Here is a 19,067-nt window from a genome sequence, read left to right as displayed (position 1 = left end):
GGAGACAGGAGAGGGGGCATGCCAACAGCTCACAGAGCGCTGGGCATGCCCCCTCAGTGACGAAAATGGGGCGTGGCTCGCCCTCCTGCTAAGCCACACCCCCTTTTTGGGCAGGCGCAGATGTCCCTCCTCCCCGTGGACATAAATTGGGAGGTATGCAAATACCCCTATGTCTGCATATTTCCATCTACCTGCCTCTTCAATTTAATTGACACTGAGCTGCGCTGTATTATACCTCTACAACCAATCAGCTTCTACCTATCATTTTATAGAAAGTACTTCATATCTACAAGCTGGTTGGTTACTATGGACAGCTTCTCTACTCTTTAAATGGTTTGATAGTTTTTTTTGCTTGGCTTCACTGTGAGTGCAGGTGCAGCAGTATAGGCTGCTTGATATACAGTATGAGATTTTTGTTTTACTGGCATTTGTCTTGATAGCAACGTTTACGCTCTTATGTGCAAAAACTAAAACGGCTTTCCTTTTCTCCATTATTTGCCACCCCTTCATGCCCACCTCGCCATTTATCGCCCTGTAATAACATATTGGGCTCCTACATACCATTAGTTCCCTATCCTAAATCATCAGTTCATATAAATATTTTGCTTTAGCTACCAATTTGTAAGTGAACAGTATAGTAAGCTTCTGATTTGCACCAAAGAATCATTGTTACTCAGATATTTCCACATTTCTATGAAAGTGTCCGCTTTCTGATTGTTTTCTGTGTATCCAGGTCAACAAGGTACTTCGAAACCACAACATCAAGCCTCACTGGATGTTTGCTCTAGATAGCATTATTCGCAAGGCCGTTCAGATAGCCATCACCACATTAGTTCCAGGTATGTCACTCATGCACCCACACACTTTGTCAAAGCTCTTTCAGGTCTGTAGTTAGACAACCACAATGTCCAGCCTTATAGAATATATATCTGAAAAGGTTGAGGTAGGAATTTTGTAATTTGTATTAGTTTGTCATGATGTTTTAAACTGCATGTGTAGATACTGTCTCTACTTTATTGCTATCGGTAACATTACAGCACTCCAATAAATAATAATTACAATTACGTCTCCTCCTTCTCCTTCCTCCTTCATTTTTTCAACATGTGCACCACATTAGCCCAGCCGACTCCAATACTGTTTTTTTGTTCAGCGTGGCTAGAGGCAAATACACAATAAGCACTTTTTTTTTTATGTGCGTCCAGCAGCTCCACATTCAAATATACCTTCATCTGTATTCAAGATTTATTTTATTTCTGGGTTTAATAAAACATACAGGTTATATTATAGTCTATACAATAACAGTACTTGTTTATTTGCAGTTATAATGTGAGTACAGTAGCTAGTACATTGCTTGATCTACAGTTGTAAAATTAAATTTGTTGCTCATAGTTAATTTACTAACATTGTTAAACCATAGTGTTTATTCCCCACCCCAGTATGCCACCCTTTCTTACCTCTTGGCGCATGGGCCCTCATTCCGAGTTGTTTGCTCGCTAGCTGCTTTTAGCAGCAGTGCAAACGCTATGCCGCCGCCCTCTGGGAGTGTATCTTAGCTTAGCAGAAGTGTGAACGAAAGGATCGCAGCGCTACTACAAAAAAAAAAAAATTGTGCAGTTTCAGAGTAGCTGCAGACCTACTCCTACCTTGCGATCACTTCAGACTATTTAGTTCCTGTTTTGACGTCACAAACACGCCCTGCGTTCGGCCAGCCACTCCCCCGTTTCCCCAGCCACTCCTGCGTTTTTATCTGGCACGTGTGCGTTTTTACACACACTCCCCGAAAACGGTCAGTTACCACCCAGAAACACCCACTTCCTGTCAATCACTCAATGATCAGCAGTGCGACTGAAAAGTGTCGCTAGAGCTTGTGTAAAACTACATCGGCTTTTGTGAAAGTACGACGCGCGTGCGTAGTGCGCCCCATACGCATGCGCAGAATTGCCATTTTTAAGCCTGATCGCTGCGCTGCGAACAATGGCAGCTAGCGATCAACTCGGAATGACCCCCATTGTCCGTACGTTGTAATGATTTCATTCTATAACAAACACTCATCAGTGTCACCTTAACTTCCAAATTTGGCTTGTGTTTTATGTTGGTGTTCTAAAGTGGGAGCGCTGTATGTAACTATGTAAATGTATGTTTCGCTGCTATTATGTTGCATTGGGTGCCCCCTGTGTTATTCTGAAACCAACAAATATGACAAACTGTATACATGAATAAGAATCCATTCAAAATGTTTCTATTTATTACGTATTGCCCAAGCTTGCCTGTTTAATTAGATGCACAATATAAATATAGCAATTCTTTGTGTAGCGCTATATCGCGCCCCAGCCTGTGCTCAGATATGTCATCCTGAGCGGTCATAATGTGGTTTTTACTCAAGCTGCCACCACAAAGAGTATTGGAATAGCGCTCTTGCGATCGCCAGACACTTGCAGCACACTTAAAAATCCACAGTTACTACATACACAGCATGGGTCTCTCCAGACATGTGAATTCATAGAGCACAGAGATAATGCTGATCATTTTTTAGGATTTATTGAGAAAATATCTCCAGGGTTAAGTTACAAAGGAAAACAGGTAAATAAACAATACATACAGTTATGAAATGCACAGATTGACTTCAAGTAAATAATAGGGAATAAAAATCATTATATTAATTTGAGGTTTAGGTGATCTGTGTGGGGGAGACCACATGAGTCAAAAGATTGGGCCAATCCTAGCACGAAGCTACTCCCTTGTAGAGTGAACACTGAGTAGTGTGGAATTCTGATCCTTCTAGTTCCACAACCACTCTCATTCCAGCAGACCCCAAAGGACTGCTTATTTTATTCTCACAAGACCTGTGTAGATGCAAATTAAGGTGTCTCCAGGGACAGCAAACATTTTATAGCTCTCTTGTTTAAAAAATGTGTTCTGGCTATCCAGGAAGTGGGGCAGATGGGCCCTCACAGGGACATGGCTTAATAGTTGTACCTTTTGGGTAGGATATTGAATCCCTCCACCCTGGATAGTATTTTATGTCCGGAATAGCTGAACGAAAGACTGATAATCTGACCCTCTTCCATCCTGCTTGTCTGTGTCCATGGGCACCATATGCATATAGCAAGTCTTTGTGTAGCAGTATACAGTTATTTAGCTTTCTGTGTATCCATAGAATTGCGGCCACATTTTAGCATCACCTCTGAAAGTGACCCAGCAGACCAAGATGACATTGAGGTGGAGGAAGACTGCAATGCACACACTATACCTGAGGCCAGTGAGGTGCCTAATGCAGCGAATGAAGATAATGTGCATACCTCAGGGGTGAGCACCCTCAGCTCCACTGTATCCCATGACTCTCAGAATGTTCCCAGGCTACTTAGCATGCAACTTGGTAGACTAAAGATTGAGTCTAATAGGTGAGTCTGGTTCATTGGGTAAAATTATACACAACCCTCTTTTGGGAACAGCTAGATTCTGATAGCGAATTTACAATTTGCTTTTCAAAACATAGATTTTCCCTGCTACTGCTGTCCTAAGTTGTATTCTCTTAATTGTCACCACTAATGGAAAATCAGTTGCTTCCCTACTTTATGTAGAAGTTAGACATAGTTGTTGTTTTTTCTCTTAAACAGGAAGTTAAATGACTTTGTAAGCATGAATCTGTTCATGCATTTTTCTTAACTGCTGTTCTACAAATCATTATCTCCTTTTAGAAAATCTCTCAGCAGGTTGCAAAGTATGGGCTAGATGTACTAAGATTTGAAAAGTGAAACCTTGCTCGGTGATAAAGTACCAACCAACCAGCTCCTAACTGTCATTTATCAAATCCAGCCTGTAACATGACAGGTAAGACCTGATTGGCTGGTACTTTATCACCGTGCAATTTATCACTCTCAAAGGCTTAGTACATCATATACTGTGGCGCAGGTTCAGCGCTCTAAAGCGAGGTACACACTTTAATCATGACAATGTTACTTTTTATTGTTGCATATTTCCCTATATAACTCACATAAATGTAAAAAAAAAAAGTATTAAAAACCAAAATTATGCCCATATTTATCAAGCCTTGAATCGTGATAAATTGCACGGTGATAACATACCAGCCAATCAGCTCATAACTGCCATGTTACAGTCTGTGTTTGGAAAACGACAGGAGCTAATTGGCTGGTACTTTATCACCGTGCTATTTATCACTCTGCAAGGCTTGATAAATCTGGGCCTTAATGTTTTATCTGTATGTATGTATGTGTGTATGTATATATATATATATATATATATATATATATACACACACACACACACACACACATTTCTCTGACGTCCTAGTGGATGCTGGGAACTCCGTAAGGACCATGGGGAATAGCGGGCTCCGAAGGAGGCTGGGCACTCTAGAAAGATTTATGACTACCTGGTGTGCACTGGCTCCTCCCACTATGACCCTCCTCCAAGCCTCAGTTAGATTTCGTGCCCGGCCGAGGTTGGATGCACACTAGGGGCTCTCCTGAGCCCTTAGAAAGAAAGTATAGTTTAGGTTTTTTATTTTCAGTGAGACCTGCTGGCAACAGGCTCACTGCAGCGAGGGACTAAGGGGAGAAGAAGCGAACTCGCCTGCTTGCAGCCGGATTGGGCTTCTTAGGCTACTGGACACCATTAGCTCCAGAGGGATCGACCGCAGGCCCAGTCCTTGGTGTTCGGTCCCGGAGCCGCGCCGCCGTCCCCCTTACAGAGCCAGAAGCAAGAAGAGGTCCGGAAAATCGGCGGCAGAAGACATCAGTCTTCACCAAGGTAGCGCACAGCACTGCAGCTGTGCGCCATTGCTTCTCATACACACTTCACACTCCGGTCACTGAGGGTGCAGGGCGCTTGGGGGGGGGCGCCCTGAGCAGCAATAAAAACACCTTGGCTGGCAAAAATACCACAATATATAGCCCCAGAGGCTATATATGTGGAAAATACCCCTGCCAGAATCCAGAAAAAAGCGGGAGAATAGGCCGCGGAAAAGGGGCGGAGCTATCTCCCTCAGACACACTGGCGCCATTTTCTCTTCACAGTGCAGCTGGAAGAAAGCTCCCCAGGCTCTCCCCTGTAGTTTTCAGGCTCAAAGGGTTAAAAAGAGAGGGGGGGCACTAAATTTAGGCGCAATATTGTATATACAAGCAGCTATGGGGGAAAATTCACTCAGTTATAGTGTTAATCCCCACATTATATAGCGCTCTGGTGTGTGCTGGCATACTCTCTCTCTGTCTCCCCAAAGGGCTTTGTGGGGTCCTGTCCTCAGTCAGAGCATTCCCTGTGTGTGTGCGGTGTGTCGGTACAGCTGTGTCGACATGTTTGAGGAGGAGGCTTATATAGTGACGGAGCAGATGCCGATAAATGTGATGTCGCCCCCTGTGGGGCCGACGCCAGAGTGGATGGTTAGGTGAAAGGTATTAACCGACAGTGTCAACTCCTTACATAAAAGGGTGGATGACGTAACAGCTGTGGGACAGCCGGCTTCTTAGCCCGCGCCTGCCCAGGCGTCTCAAAGGCCATCAGGGGCTCAAAAACGCCCGCTCATTCAGATGGCAGACACAGATGTCGACACGGAGTCTGACTCCAGTGTCGACAAGGTTGAGACGTATACACAATCCACTAGGAACATCCGTGACTTGATCCCGGCAATAAAAATGCCACTTTGAAGGTACCTGTTGATAAAAAGCAGGAGGCTATCCTGAAGTCTGTATTTACACACTCAGGTACTAGACTGAAACCTGCAGAGCGTGCTGCTGCAGCGTGGTCGGTGACCCTGTCAAACATACTAGTTTGCTAACATGAGAACATATTAAAGACGTCGTCTTATATATGAGGGATGCACAGAGGGATATTTTGCCGGCTGGCATCCAAAATGAATGTAATGTCCATTCTGTCAGGAGGGTATTAGAGACCTGTCACTGGACAGGTGATGCTGACTTTAAAAGGCGCATAGAGATTCTGCCTTATAAGGGTGAGGAATTATTTGGGGATGGTCTCTGGGACCTCGTATCCGCAGCAACAGCTGGGAAGAAATATTTTTACCTCAGTTTTCCTCACAGACTAAGAAAGCACTGTATTATCAGGTACAGTCCTTTCGGCTTCAGAAAAGCAAGCGGGTCAAAGGCGCTTCCTTTCTGTACAGAGACAAGGGAAGAGGGAAAAAGCTGCACCAGTCAGCCTGTTCCCAGAATCATAATTCTTCTCTCGCTTCCTCTGAGTCCACAGCATGACGCGGGGGCTCCACAGGTGTAGCCAGGTACGGTGGGGGGCCGTCTCAAAAATTTCAGCGATCAGTGGGCTCGCTCACAGGTGGATCCCTGTTTCATTCAAGTAGTATTTCAGGGGTACAAGCTGGAATTCGAGATGTCTTCCCCCCGCCGTTTCCTCAAATATGCCTTGCCGACAACTCCCTCAGGCAGGGAGGCTGTGCTAGAGGCAATTAATAAGCTGTATTCCCAGCAGGTAATACTTAAGGTGCCCCTACTTCAACAAGGACGGGGTTACTATTCCACACGGTTTGGGGTACCGAAACCGCATGGTTCGGTGTGACCCTTTTTTATATTTAAAATCCTTGAACACATACATAAAAAAATTCAAGTTCAAGATGGAATCGCTCAGGTCGGTTATTGCAAGCCTGGACGAGGGGGATTACATGGTATCCCGGGACATCAAGGATGCTTACCTGCATGTCCCCATTTACTATCCTCGCCAGGAGTACCTCAGATTTGTGGTACAGGATTACCATTACCAAGTCCAGACTCTGCCGTTTGGACTGTACATGGCACCGAGGGTGTTACCAAGGTAATGGCCGGAATGATGATACTCCTTCGAAAAAGGGGAGTTTTTAATGATCCCGTACTTGGACAATCTCCTTATAAGGGCGAGGTCCAAGGAGCAGTTGCTAGTCGGGGTAGCACTATTTTGGAAAGTGCTACAACAGCACGGTTGGATTCTAAACAGTCCAAAGACACAGCTGTTTCCTACGACACGTCTACTGTTCCTGGGGTTGGTTCTGGACACAGATCAGAAATAAGTGTTTCTCCCGGAGGAGAAAGCCAAGGAGCTGACATCTCTAGTCAGAGACCTCCTGAAGCCAAAACAGTTATCGGTGCATCATTGCACGCGAGTCCTGGGAAAAATGATAGCTTCCTACGAAGCAATCCCATTCGGCAGGTTCCATGCAAGAACTTTTCAGGGGGACCTGTTAGACAAGTGGTCCGGATCACATCTTCAGATGCATCGGCTGATAACCCTGTCTCCAAGGATCAGGGTATCTCTACTGTAGTGGCTGCAGAGTGCCCATCTTCAAGAGGGCCGCAGGTTCGACATACAGGACTAGGTCCTAGTGACCATGTATGCCAGCCTTTGAGGCTGGGGGGCAGTCACACAGGGAAGAAGCTTCCAGGGACTTTGGCCAAGTCAGGTGACTTCCCTACATAAATATTCTGGAACTGAGGGCCATTTACAATGCCCTGAGTCAGGCAAGGCCTCTGCTTCAAAACCGGCCGGTCCTGATCCAATCAGACAACATCACGGCAGTCGCCCATGTAAACCAACAGGGCGGCACAAGAAGCAGGATGGCGATGGCAGAAGCCACAAGGATTCTCCGATGGGCGGAAAATCATGTGTTAGCACTGTCAGCAGTGTTCATTCCCGGAGTGGACAACTGGGAAGCAGATCTTCTCAGCAGACACGACTTCCACCCGAGAGAGTGGGGACTTCATCCAGAAGTCTTCCAAAGGATTGTACACCATTGGGAAAGGCCACAGGTGGACATGAAGGCGTCCCGCCTCAACAAAAAGCTATAAAAGATATTGCGCCAGGTCAAGGGACCTTCAGGCGATAGCTGTGGACGCTCTGGTAACACCGTGGGTGTACCAGTCGGTTTATGTGTTCCCCCCTCTGCCTCTCATACCAAAGGTACTGAGAATAATAAGAAGGCGAGGAGTAAGAACGATACTCGTGGTTCCGGATTGGCCAAGAAGAGCCTGGTACCCAGAACTTCAAGAAATTATATCAGAGGACCCATGGCCTCTGCCGCTCAGACAGGACCTGCTGCAGCAGGGGCCCTGTCTGTTCCAAGACTTACCGCGGCTACGTTTGGATGGCATGGCGGTTGAACGCCGGATCCTAAAGGAAAAGGGCATTCCGGAGGAAGTCATTCCTACGCTGATTCAAGCCAGGAAAGATGTAACTGCAAAACATTATCACCGCATATGGCGGAAATATGTTGCTTGGTGTGAGGCCACAAAAGGCCCCAACAGAGGAATTTCAACTAGGTCGATTTCTGCATTTCCTACAAGCAGGAGTGTCTATGGGCCTAAAATTAGGCTCCATTAAGATACAGATCTCGGCTCTGTCGATTTTCTTCCAGAAAGAATTAGCTTCAGTACCTGAAGTTCAGACATTGTAAAAGGAGTGCTGCATATTCAGCCCCCGGTTGTGCCTCCAGTGGCACTTTGGGATCTCAACGTGGTGTTGAGTTTCTTAAAATCACATTGGTTTGAACCACTAAAAACCGTGGATCTAAAATATCTCACGCGGAAAGTGGTCATGTTATTGGCCTTGGCTTCGGCCAGGCGTGTATCAGAATTGGCGGCTTTGTCATATAAAAGTCCTTATCTGATTTTCCATATGGATAGGGCAGAATTGAGGACTCGTCCCCAGTTTCTCCCTAAGGTGGTATCAGTTTTTCACTTGAACCAGCCTATTGTGGTGCCTGCGGCTACTAGGGACTTGGAGGATTCCAAGTTACTGGACGTAGTCAGGGCCTTGAAAAATTATGTTTCCAGGACGGCTAGAGTCAAGAAAATTGACTCGCTATTTATCCTGTATGCACCCAACAGGCTGGGTGCTCCTGCTTCTAAGCAGACTATCGCTCGCTGGATCTGTGACACGATTCAGCAGGCGCATTCTGCGGCTGGACTGCCGCATCCTAAATCAGTGAAAGCCCATTCCACAGGGAAGGTGGGCTCATCTTGGGCGGCTGCCCGAGGGGTCTCGGCTTTACAACTTTGCCGAGCTGTTACTTGGTCAGGGGCAAACACGTTTGCAAAATTCTACAAATTTGATACCCTGGCTGAGGAGGACCTTGAGTTCTCTCATTCGGTGCTGCAGAGTCATCCGCACTCTCCCGCCCGTTTGGGAGCTTTGGTATAATCCCCATGGTCCTTTCGGAGTTCCCAGCATCCACTAGGACGTCAGAGAAAATAAGATTTTACTCACCGGTAAATCTATTTCTCGTAGTCCGTAGTGGATGCTGGGCGCCCATCCCAAGTGCGGATTGTCTGCAATACTTGTAAATAGTTATTGCTAACTAAAGGGTTATTGTTGAGCCATCTGTTGAGAGGCTCAGTTGTGTTCATACTGTCAAACTGGATATAGTATCACGAGTTGTACGGTGTGATTGGTGTAGCTGGTATGAGTCTTACCCGGGATTCAAAATCCTTCCTTATTATGTCAGCTCGTCCGGGCACAGTGTCCTAACTGAGGCTTGGAGGAGGGTCATAGTGGGAGGAGCCAGTGCACACCAGGTAGTCATAAATCTTTCTAGAGTGCGCAGCCTCCTTCGGAGCCCGCTATTCCCCATGGTCCTTTTGGAGTTCCCAGCATCCACTACGGACTACGAGAAATAGATTTACCGGTGAGTAAAATCTTATTATAATCATATATAATTTATTCTCCTTTCCATAAAGGGGAGTGTAGTAATGGAATGCTATCCTAGCTGGATCACACCTTACACATCCTTGGTTCTGTTTAGTCACCCAGTGGATATTAGGGTACCGTATTACCCTCACCATTTTTTTTTCTTCACTATTAGAAGGTAGAAGAGGGCCTAAAACACTGTTGCCTTAAGGTCCATACACACTTAACGATAAAATGAGCGACTTCGCTCATTTTCTCCCTCCTTGAGCGACGTCGCTCATTTTATCGTCAAGTGTGTATGCCGCCAGCGACGACCAATGCGCGGCCCCGCGGGTCGGCAATGATCGTCGCTGTCGGTAGGGCATGCATGAAGGATGTGGACTGTCGTCCACGACCTCCATGCAGGGCTGGCGAGGGCGTGACGTCACTGAGCGATATGAGCGGTCATATCGCTCACTGTGTTCAGGCGGCCGCCGACCGGCCAGCCCTGGAGGGGGAAACATTAGACGATGTCGCTCACAGAGCGACATCGTCTAATGTGTATGGGCCTTAAGGCCCCATGGTATCTTAATCTGGCTATGACTTCTGTAAGTATTCCATAAAAAAAATACTGAATACTAATCTACTGCACGTTACAATACTATTTTAGGCTTCTAGAGGAACTGTTACAGAAAGAAAGAGAATTCCAAATTTACCTACGGCAGGCTATTGAGGAGAAGGATCAAGATATAAAACGGCTTCAGCTCAGATCACAGCCAATAAGTAAGTTATAGCTAATACCTTTGATGTTAATGGTTGCAGTAAAAAAAAAAGGGGGAGATAGTATATGTATATGGGAAGGCACCTCCAGCTGATGATCAAACTATATGTGTGTATGTGTGTATGTGTATATATATATATATATATATATATATATATATATATATATATATGTGTATGTATGTATGTATGTATATATATATACATACATACATACATACATACATACATACATACATACATATATATATATATATATATATATATATATATATATATATATGTATGTATGTATGTGTATATATAATATTATACAATGTGATCCCCTGGTTCGGACTAGCAAGTCTCCTCCACACTCCAGGGACCAGGCGGCACTCCACGGATTTTTGAAAAATGCAGCTTTTATAAATCTTTAAAAAGTCAGTGCATCATACAAAAGAGCATAGTGCAGAAAAACCAGCGGTATTTTTTCAAGGTGCTCAGTGCTGTGAAATGAAATCAAAACAAAAATACTTTTCTTAAAATATATATATGTATGTGTGTATGTGTGTGTGTGTGTGTGTGTGTGTGTGTGTGTGTGTGTGTATGTATGTATGTATGTATATATATATATATATATATATATATATATATATATATTGTAACACTGTAGGGGTGCAAGGCGCCTTTTCCTGGGGAATATGGCCGCACGCAGCAGCTGAGGAACAACACAAGTCCAGTTTCTGGTACAACTGACCCCGGCCAGTTTTATTGAAACAGAAAATAAAACAAAACCCAAAAATAAAAATACCTTGCCTGTCCGGCACTAACTAAACATAAGATATTCCTAACTGTCACTAAACAAAACACAGAGTTCTTCAGTACATACTGTATAGCTTACTTGCATCAGAAAGCGTGTCTCTCACACACAGATCCTCCAGCCTTCCCAGGCAGTCTGCCCATACTAATCAGGTTAGAAGCACTATAACACTCTTACACAGCTGAAACCCTGATTAGCCCTCTGTGAGGCCAAAGACCCGAACTGGGCCCAATGTCTAGAACTCGCCTTATCTCTCTCTCAGAGCCTTTACCCAGCTTTTACAGCAAACTGAAAAGGTTCAGACAAAACAAAAAGCATTTTTCCTAGAAGTTAACATTTTCTAAAACATGTAAGACAAGAACCTGGGACAAATATACCTGCCCTCAAACACTATCCCAGTGTTCTTGTCACATATCCCCCTCCCCTGTTTCGACCTAGGGGCCGGAACACTTGTAGCCCCCAAACAGAAGATGCGAGACAATGCATCTGCGTTGGCCAATTGTGTTCCCGGTCTATGTTCGACAGTAAACTTAAAGTCCTGCAACGCTAGAAACCATCTAGTTACACGAGCATTCTTGCCTCTATTTACATACATCCATTTTAAAGGGGCATGGTCTGTCACTAGTCTGAATTGTCTACCCAAGAGGTAATACCTCAAGGTATCTAGTGCCCACTTAATGGCCAAAGCCTCCTTTTCCACAATGGCATACCTTTTTTCATGCTCATTGAGTTTCCTACTCAAATAAATGATAGGGTGTTCGTCCCCATCTCTGGTTTGGGACAGCACAGCACCTATCCCTACCTCTGAGGCATCTGTCTGTACCACAAATTCTTTTGAAAAATCTGGTGTTATCAACACCGGTTGTGAACACAAAGCCACTTTTAACGCTTGGAACGCCTTTTCTGCATCAGGGTTCCATTTCACCACATTTGACTGCTTCCCTTTGGTAAGGTCTGACAACGGCACCGCTGTGGTCGCAAAATTAGGAATAAACCGTCTATAGTACCCAGTAATTCCCAAAAAAGCCCTTACCTGTTTTTTATTCACTGGACGAGGCCAGTTTTGAATAGCATCAACTTTATTCAATTGGGGCCTAATCAGACCTCTGCCTATGGTGAAGCCCAAGTATTTGACCTCCTCCATTGCGAGGCAGCACTTCTTTGGGTTAGCAGTTAACCCTGCCTCTCTGATTGAGTCCAGTACTGCTTGTACTTTAACCAAATGGGACCCCCAGTCTGTACTGTGAATTACCACATCATCCAAATAGGCAGCTGCATATTTTCTATGGGGCCTCAAAATTTTATCCATCGCCCGTTGAAAGGTTGCTGGAGCCCCATGCAACCCAAAGGGTAACATCTTATACTGGTACAGCCCCTCCGGAACCGAAAAGGCTGTTTTTTCTTTGGCGCTATCAGATAAAGGTATTTGCCAGTAACCTTTGGTCAGGTCCAATGTGGTGAGAAACCTGGCTGTTCCCAGCCTTTCTACAAGCTCATCCACACGGGGCATGGGGTATGCGTCAAACTTGGACACCTCATTTAACTTACGAAAGTCATTACAGAAGCGTATGCTACCGTCGGGCTTCGGGATGAGCACTATGGGACTGGACCACTCACTGTTAGACTCCTCTATGACTCCCAGTTCTAACATGGTTTTAATTTCCTTAGAAATAGCTTCTCGCTGAGCTTCAGGAATCCTATATGGCTTTAAATGAACCCTGACCCCTGGTTCTGTGACAATGTCATGTTTTATTATGGTCGTTCGGCCAGGCAGCTCTGAAAATACCTCCCTATTTTGGATGAGAAATTCTTTAACCCGATTGTTCTGATCAGCTGATAATGTCTCTGACACCTTCACTGCGGGAAGCAACCGGGGTGAAGACACCGAAGGGCAAGGCTCCGCTGACAGAGACAACCTATCTTTCCAGGGTTTGATTAAGTTAACATGGTAGATCTGTTCGGGTTTTCTCTTTCCCGGCTGGTATACTTTGTAATTAACCTCATTCACTTTTTCCCTAATCTCAAATGGACCCTGCCATTTAGCTAGGAATTTGCTTTCCACAGTGGGTACCAAAACAAGAACTCTATCGCCAGGAGCAAATTCCCGTATCTTGGCACTCCGGTTATAGACCCTCTGTTGAGCACTTTGGGCCTGTTCCATGTGCTCTCTGACAACAGGTACCACGGCTGCAATCCTATCCTGCATTTGTGTTACATGCTCAATAACGCTTCTATAAGGAGTGGGCTGTCCTTCCCACGTCTCTTTGGCAATATCCAACAGCCCTCTGGGGTGTCTACCATACAACAAATCAAATGGAGAAAACCCCGTAGAGGACTGAGGAACTTCTCTGATGGCCATTAACAAGTAGGGCAACAAACAATCCCAGTTTTTCCCATCTCTCTCAACAACCTTTTTTAACATACTTTTTAATGTTTTATTAAACCTTTCCACCAACCCGTCAGTTTGGGGATGGTAGATGGACGTCCTGAGGTGAGTGACCTTAAATAACTTGCACAACTCTTTCATGATCCTTGACATAAATGGAGTACCTTGGTCAGTCAAAATTTCTTTTGGTATTCCCACTCTACTAAATACCTGCACCAGCTCCCTAGCTATCGCCTTGGTTGTGATAGTGCGTAAAGGGACAGCCTCAGGATATCGAGTGGCATAGTCCATAATTACCAGGATATACTGATGGCCCCGAGCAGACTTTAACAAGGGCCCCACGAGATCCATGGCTATTCTGTCAAACGGGACCTCTATAATAGGCATGGGAACTAGTGGGCTCCTGAAATGGGGTCTAGGGGCATGATACTGGCATTCAGGACAGGAAGAACAATATTCAGACACTTCTTTATAAACCCCTGGCCAAAAGAACCTTTGTAAAACTCTTTCAGTGGTTTTTTCTGCCCCTAAATGTCCTGCGGTAACGTGACTATGAGCTAAATCTAGTACCGTTCTCCGATAAGGCTGGGGAACTACCAGCTGTTCCACCACATCCTCACCCCTTTTGACAATGTGGTACAAGAGCTCATTACAGATGGCCATGTGGGGATACGTAACCCTGTCACCTGGTACCACAGGTTCCCCATTAACAATCTTAACATTCTCTCTAGCCTTTATTAAGGTAGGATCCTTTAACTGTTCAGACGCAAACAGATCCTTCTTTACCTCCAGGTCAGGCACGCTTTCAGTTCTAACTACTATGTCTCTGTTCCCGGCAAGAGGGTCCTCACTGGACTCCCCATCTGTCACTTCCCCAGCCAAACTAGCAAAAGGCAAAGGGCCAGAAAGTTCCGAAGACCCACGTACATCCATAAAATCACCGGTATTATCATCAACTGGCTTTTTACTTCTCACATCTGTTGATAACCGTGATTCCCACAGTTTCCAAAAATGAGGAAAATCCCTCCCTATTATGGCCTCATGCACCAAGGTAGGGACCAGTCCCACTTTAACCATTGCTGACCCACAACAAGTTTCTATATTCACCTCAGCAGTGGCATAATGTTGGGTATCCCCATGTATGCAAGTTACCCCAATAGGTATTTGCTGGACCTTTAAGGGGTTCACTAACCCAGCTTTCACGAGGGTAACTAAACTTCCTGAATCTAGCAAGGCCTCTACCCGGTTACCCTCTAAGAACACATCACACATTTGTTTTTCCAGCTCAGGTGAAGGTACCACAGTACAGGCTAACCTAGCAAAGAAAGACATTCTGCGACATTCAAAGGCAGCATCACATTGCATGGGTTCTTGCGTGACTGGGCAATTGGCAATAACATGACCTGGCATACCACACCTAAAACATTTAACCACACGATTATCAACCCGTTTGGGCAGCATAGACCGTTCTAGCCCCATTGGCCTGTCTCCAGGGCCAGTGTTTACAGTCTCTCCAGCCCTGCGTTCTCTTAACCGCCCAGCAACGTTTTCCCACGGAACAGTCTTACCAGTCTTTACTGAAGGGCGCTGTCGAGGATCTATGGGTTGCTGGGTGGTCATCAGTAGTTCCTCTGCTGCCAAATACCTCTCTACCATGTCCACTAATTGGTCAGCAGTACCCGGGTTTCCATGGCTCACCCACTTGCGCAGGACCATGGGCAAAGATCTCAAGTAGCGGTCCATGACGACTCTTTCCACCATCTGGGGACCAGTTAATGTCTCTGGCTGTAGCCATTTTTTTGTTAGCTGAATAAGGTCGTGCATCTGGGAGCGCGGAGGCTTCTCCATGGCGTACAGCCAACGGTGCACCCGTTGTGCTCGTACTGACAGCGTGACTCCCAGGCGGGTCAGGATCTCAGTCTTTAGTTTATCATAGTCCCGAGCCTCAGCAGGGCTTAAATCAAAGTAAGCTTTTTGGGGCTCACCTGACAGGAAAGGTGCCAGCAGACTGGCCCACTGTGCTTTTGGCCAGTTCTCACGCTCTGCAGTCCTTTCAAACGTGGTCAAGTAGGCCTCCACATCATCAGCCTCTGTCATTTTCTGCAGGAAGTGACTGGCCCGTATAGAACTAGAGCTGGTCGGAGCACTGACGGCCACATCTCCAATCCGGGCTGCAAGGCTCTGCACCACTTCTGTTAAGGCCTGTCTATCCTGACGCTGTTGCCTGTAAAGTTCATCAACAACTGCCTGCTGTTGTCTCTTATTTTCCTCCATTGCCACCTGCTGCTGTCTTATATTTTCCTCCATTGCCACCTGCTGCTGTCGGTTGGCCTCCTGCTGAGCCGCTGTAGCTTGCAGCAAGGCTTTAAGCAGATCCTCCATGTCGACAGATTTTTCAGGCGGCTTTGTAGCTGCTTTCACCCAGGACATATCAAACCCTCAGGGGTGAGTCTCAGTAACTTCACACTGGGCTGTATCTGCATAAACCACCGTTTTCTGCAGGCCTCACAAAGCTGCTGCTTTCACTTATGCGCAGAACGGTGTGCTCGCATTCTCCACCAAGTTGTAACACTGTAGGGGTGCAAGGCGCCTTTTCCTGGGGAATATGGCCGCACGCAGCAGCTGAGGAACAACACAAGTCCAGTTTCTGGTACAACTGACCCCGGCCAGTTTTATTGAAACAGAAAATAAAACAAAACCCAAAAATAAAAATACCTTGCCTGTCCGGCACTAACTAAACATAAGATATTCCTAACTGTCACTAAACAAAACACAGAGTTCTTCAGTACATACTGTATAGCTTACTTGCATCAGAAAGCGTGTCTCTCACACACAGATCCTCCAGCCTTCCCAGGCAGTCTGCCCATACTAATCAGGTTAGAAGCACTATAACACTCTTACACAGCTGAAACCCTGATTAGCCCTCTGTGAGGCCAAAGACCCGAACTGGGCCCAATGTCTAGAACTCGCCTTATCTCTCTCTCAGAGCCTTTACCCAGCTTTTACAGCAAACTGAAAAGGTTCAGACAAAACAAAAAGCATTTTTCCTAGAAGTTAACATTTTCTAAAACATGTAAGACAAGAACCTGGGACAAATATACCTGCCCTCAAACACTATCCCAGTGTTCTTGTCACAATATATATATATATATATATATATATATATATATATATATATATATATAAAATACAATAGGCTAGAACCCACAGCATTCATACTTCCACGGTGCCAGTGGTATTTGTGGACACACCATTCAAATAAATAAAAAAAATCATAGAAATTCAGCACTCACCTAATATTAACACTTCAAACTGTAATTCTTCTGAATTCAGGGAATTTTAGTTCCAAAATAAGGGGATTTATGGTTAAGAACTTACCGTTGTTAAATCTCTTTCTGCGAGGTACACTGGGTTCCACAGGGAATAACATCGGGGTGTAGAGTAGGATCTTGATCCGAGGCACCAACAGGCTAAAGCTTTGACTGTTCCCAAGATGCTCAGCGCCGCCTCCTCTATAACCCCGCCTCCGTGCAGAGGAGCTCAGTTTCGTTAACCAGTCCAATGCTTTAGCAGGCAAAAGAGACGACAGCCTTTAGTAGCCATGTACACCACATTCTCACGACAGGAGAAGGTATCAGCGGCTAATGCCATACAAAACCAAAGAAGCGTCAGGGTGGGCGCCCTGTGGAACCCAGTGTACCTCACAGAAAGATTTAACAACGGTAAGTTCTTATCATACATCTCCTTTTCTGCAGCGGGGTACACTGGGTGCCACCGGGAATAACATCGGGGATGTCCTAAAGCAGTTACTCATGGGAGGGGACGCACCGTAGCGGGCACCAGAACCCGGTGTCCAAAGGAAGCATCCTTGGAGGCGGAAGTATCGAAGGCACAGAACCTTATGAACGTGTTCACTGAGGACCACGTAGCCGCCTTCCACAATTGTTCAAGGCTCGCACCATGGCGGGCCGCCCAAGAATGTCCAACAGACCGAGTAGAATGGGCTTTGATGGTAGCAGGAGCTGGAAGGCCAGCCTGTACGTAAGCATGTGCAATCACCATTCTAATCCATCTGGCCAGGGTCTGCTTATTCGCAGGCCAGCCACGTTTGTGAAAACCAAAAAGGACAGAGAGAGAATTGGACTTCCGAATGGAAGCTGTCCTAGTCACATAGATACGGAGAGCCCGTACCAAGTCCTAAGACCGCTCTTTGGATGACCATTCAGGAGAGAGAAAGGCCGGAACCACAATCTCTTGGCTAAGATGGAAAAGAAGACACTACCTTAGTTAGATAACCAGGGCGTGTCCGAAGGACTGCCCGGTCACGGTGAAAAATCAGAAAGGGAGACCGACAGGATAAGGCGCCCAAGTCTGAAACCCGTCTAGCAGAGGCAATAGCCAGCAGAAACAAAACCTCAAGAGTAAGCCACTTAAGGTCCGCAGACTCAAGAGGTTCAAACGGAGACTCTTGCAAGGCCTCCAGAACCACCGACAAATCCCAAGGAGCCACAGGCGGGACATAGGGAGGTTGAATCCGTAACATACCCTGAGTGAATGTATGAACATCAGGCAGAGTCGCAATTTTTCTCTGAAACCACACCGACAAGGCAGAAATATGAACCTTGATGGAGGCCAGACGAAGGCCCAAGTCCAGGCCCCGTTGTAGGAAGCCCAAAAGTTTGGCCGTACTAAACTTGTAAGCATCATGATTGTTAGCTGCGCACCAAGCAAAGTAAGAATTCCAGACCCTATGATAAATCCGAGCAGAAGCCGGTTTACGGGCCTTCAACATGGTTTGAATGACCGCCTCAGAAAATGCTTTGGCCCTCAGAACGGAAGCTTCAAGAGCCACGCCGTGAAAGCCAGCTGGGCCCAATCCTAGTATACATGAGGGCCCTGAACGAGGAGGTCTGTGCGTTGTGGAAGTAGAAGAGAACGCTCTTTCAAGAGACCCTGTAGGTCTGAGAAGCAATGCCATCTGGGCCACGCTGGATCGATCAGAAGCAGGATTCCTCCTCCTTGCTTGAACTTCCTTATCACCCTGGGCAGAAGGGACACCAGAGGGAACATGTACGGCAGCCAAAAGTTCCATGGAATTGCCAGTGCATCCACGAACGCTGCTGGAGGATCCCTTGTCCTTGCTCCAAAGACCGGAACCTTGCGAATGTGTCGAGACGCCATCAGGTCTACGTCTGGAAGGCCCCACTTGTCCACTAGGAGTTGAAATACTTCTGGATAGAGGCTCCACTCTCCGGCGTGTACGTCCTGATGACTGAGGAAGTCCACTTCCCAGTTTAGGATCCCTGGAATGAACACTGCCGATATGGGTGGTAGATGGCGTTCCGCCCACTGAAGAATCTTTGACACTTCCCTCATTGCCATGCGGCTTCGAGTGCCGCCTTGATGATTTATTTACGCCACCATGGTGGCGTCCGATTGTACTTGAACAGGCCTGTTCTGTATCAGATGCTGGGCCAGGTT

General features: G+C 46.1%; 1 protein-coding gene across 1 annotated transcript in view; it reads left to right on the top strand.

The window, feature by feature from the left end:
* Positions 1–19,067, top strand: part of MAP3K5 (mitogen-activated protein kinase kinase kinase 5) — a 368,573-nt gene that overhangs the window by 320,900 nt on the left and 28,606 nt on the right. Inside the window, exons 25-27 of the mRNA XM_063917408.1 lie at positions 734–839; positions 3,158–3,401; positions 10,292–10,404. Of these exons, the coding sequence (XP_063773478.1) occupies positions 734–839; positions 3,158–3,401; positions 10,292–10,404 (463 nt within the window). The remainder of the gene's footprint in view (positions 1–733; positions 840–3,157; positions 3,402–10,291; positions 10,405–19,067) is intronic.

The sequence above is a fragment of the Pseudophryne corroboree genome, chromosome 4 (genome assembly GCF_028390025.1).
Source record: "Pseudophryne corroboree isolate aPseCor3 chromosome 4, aPseCor3.hap2, whole genome shotgun sequence".
NCBI lineage: Eukaryota > Metazoa > Chordata > Amphibia > Anura > Myobatrachidae > Pseudophryne > Pseudophryne corroboree.
Note: the sequence above shows the minus strand (reverse complement) of the source record. Positions and strands in the feature narration are given on the sequence as shown.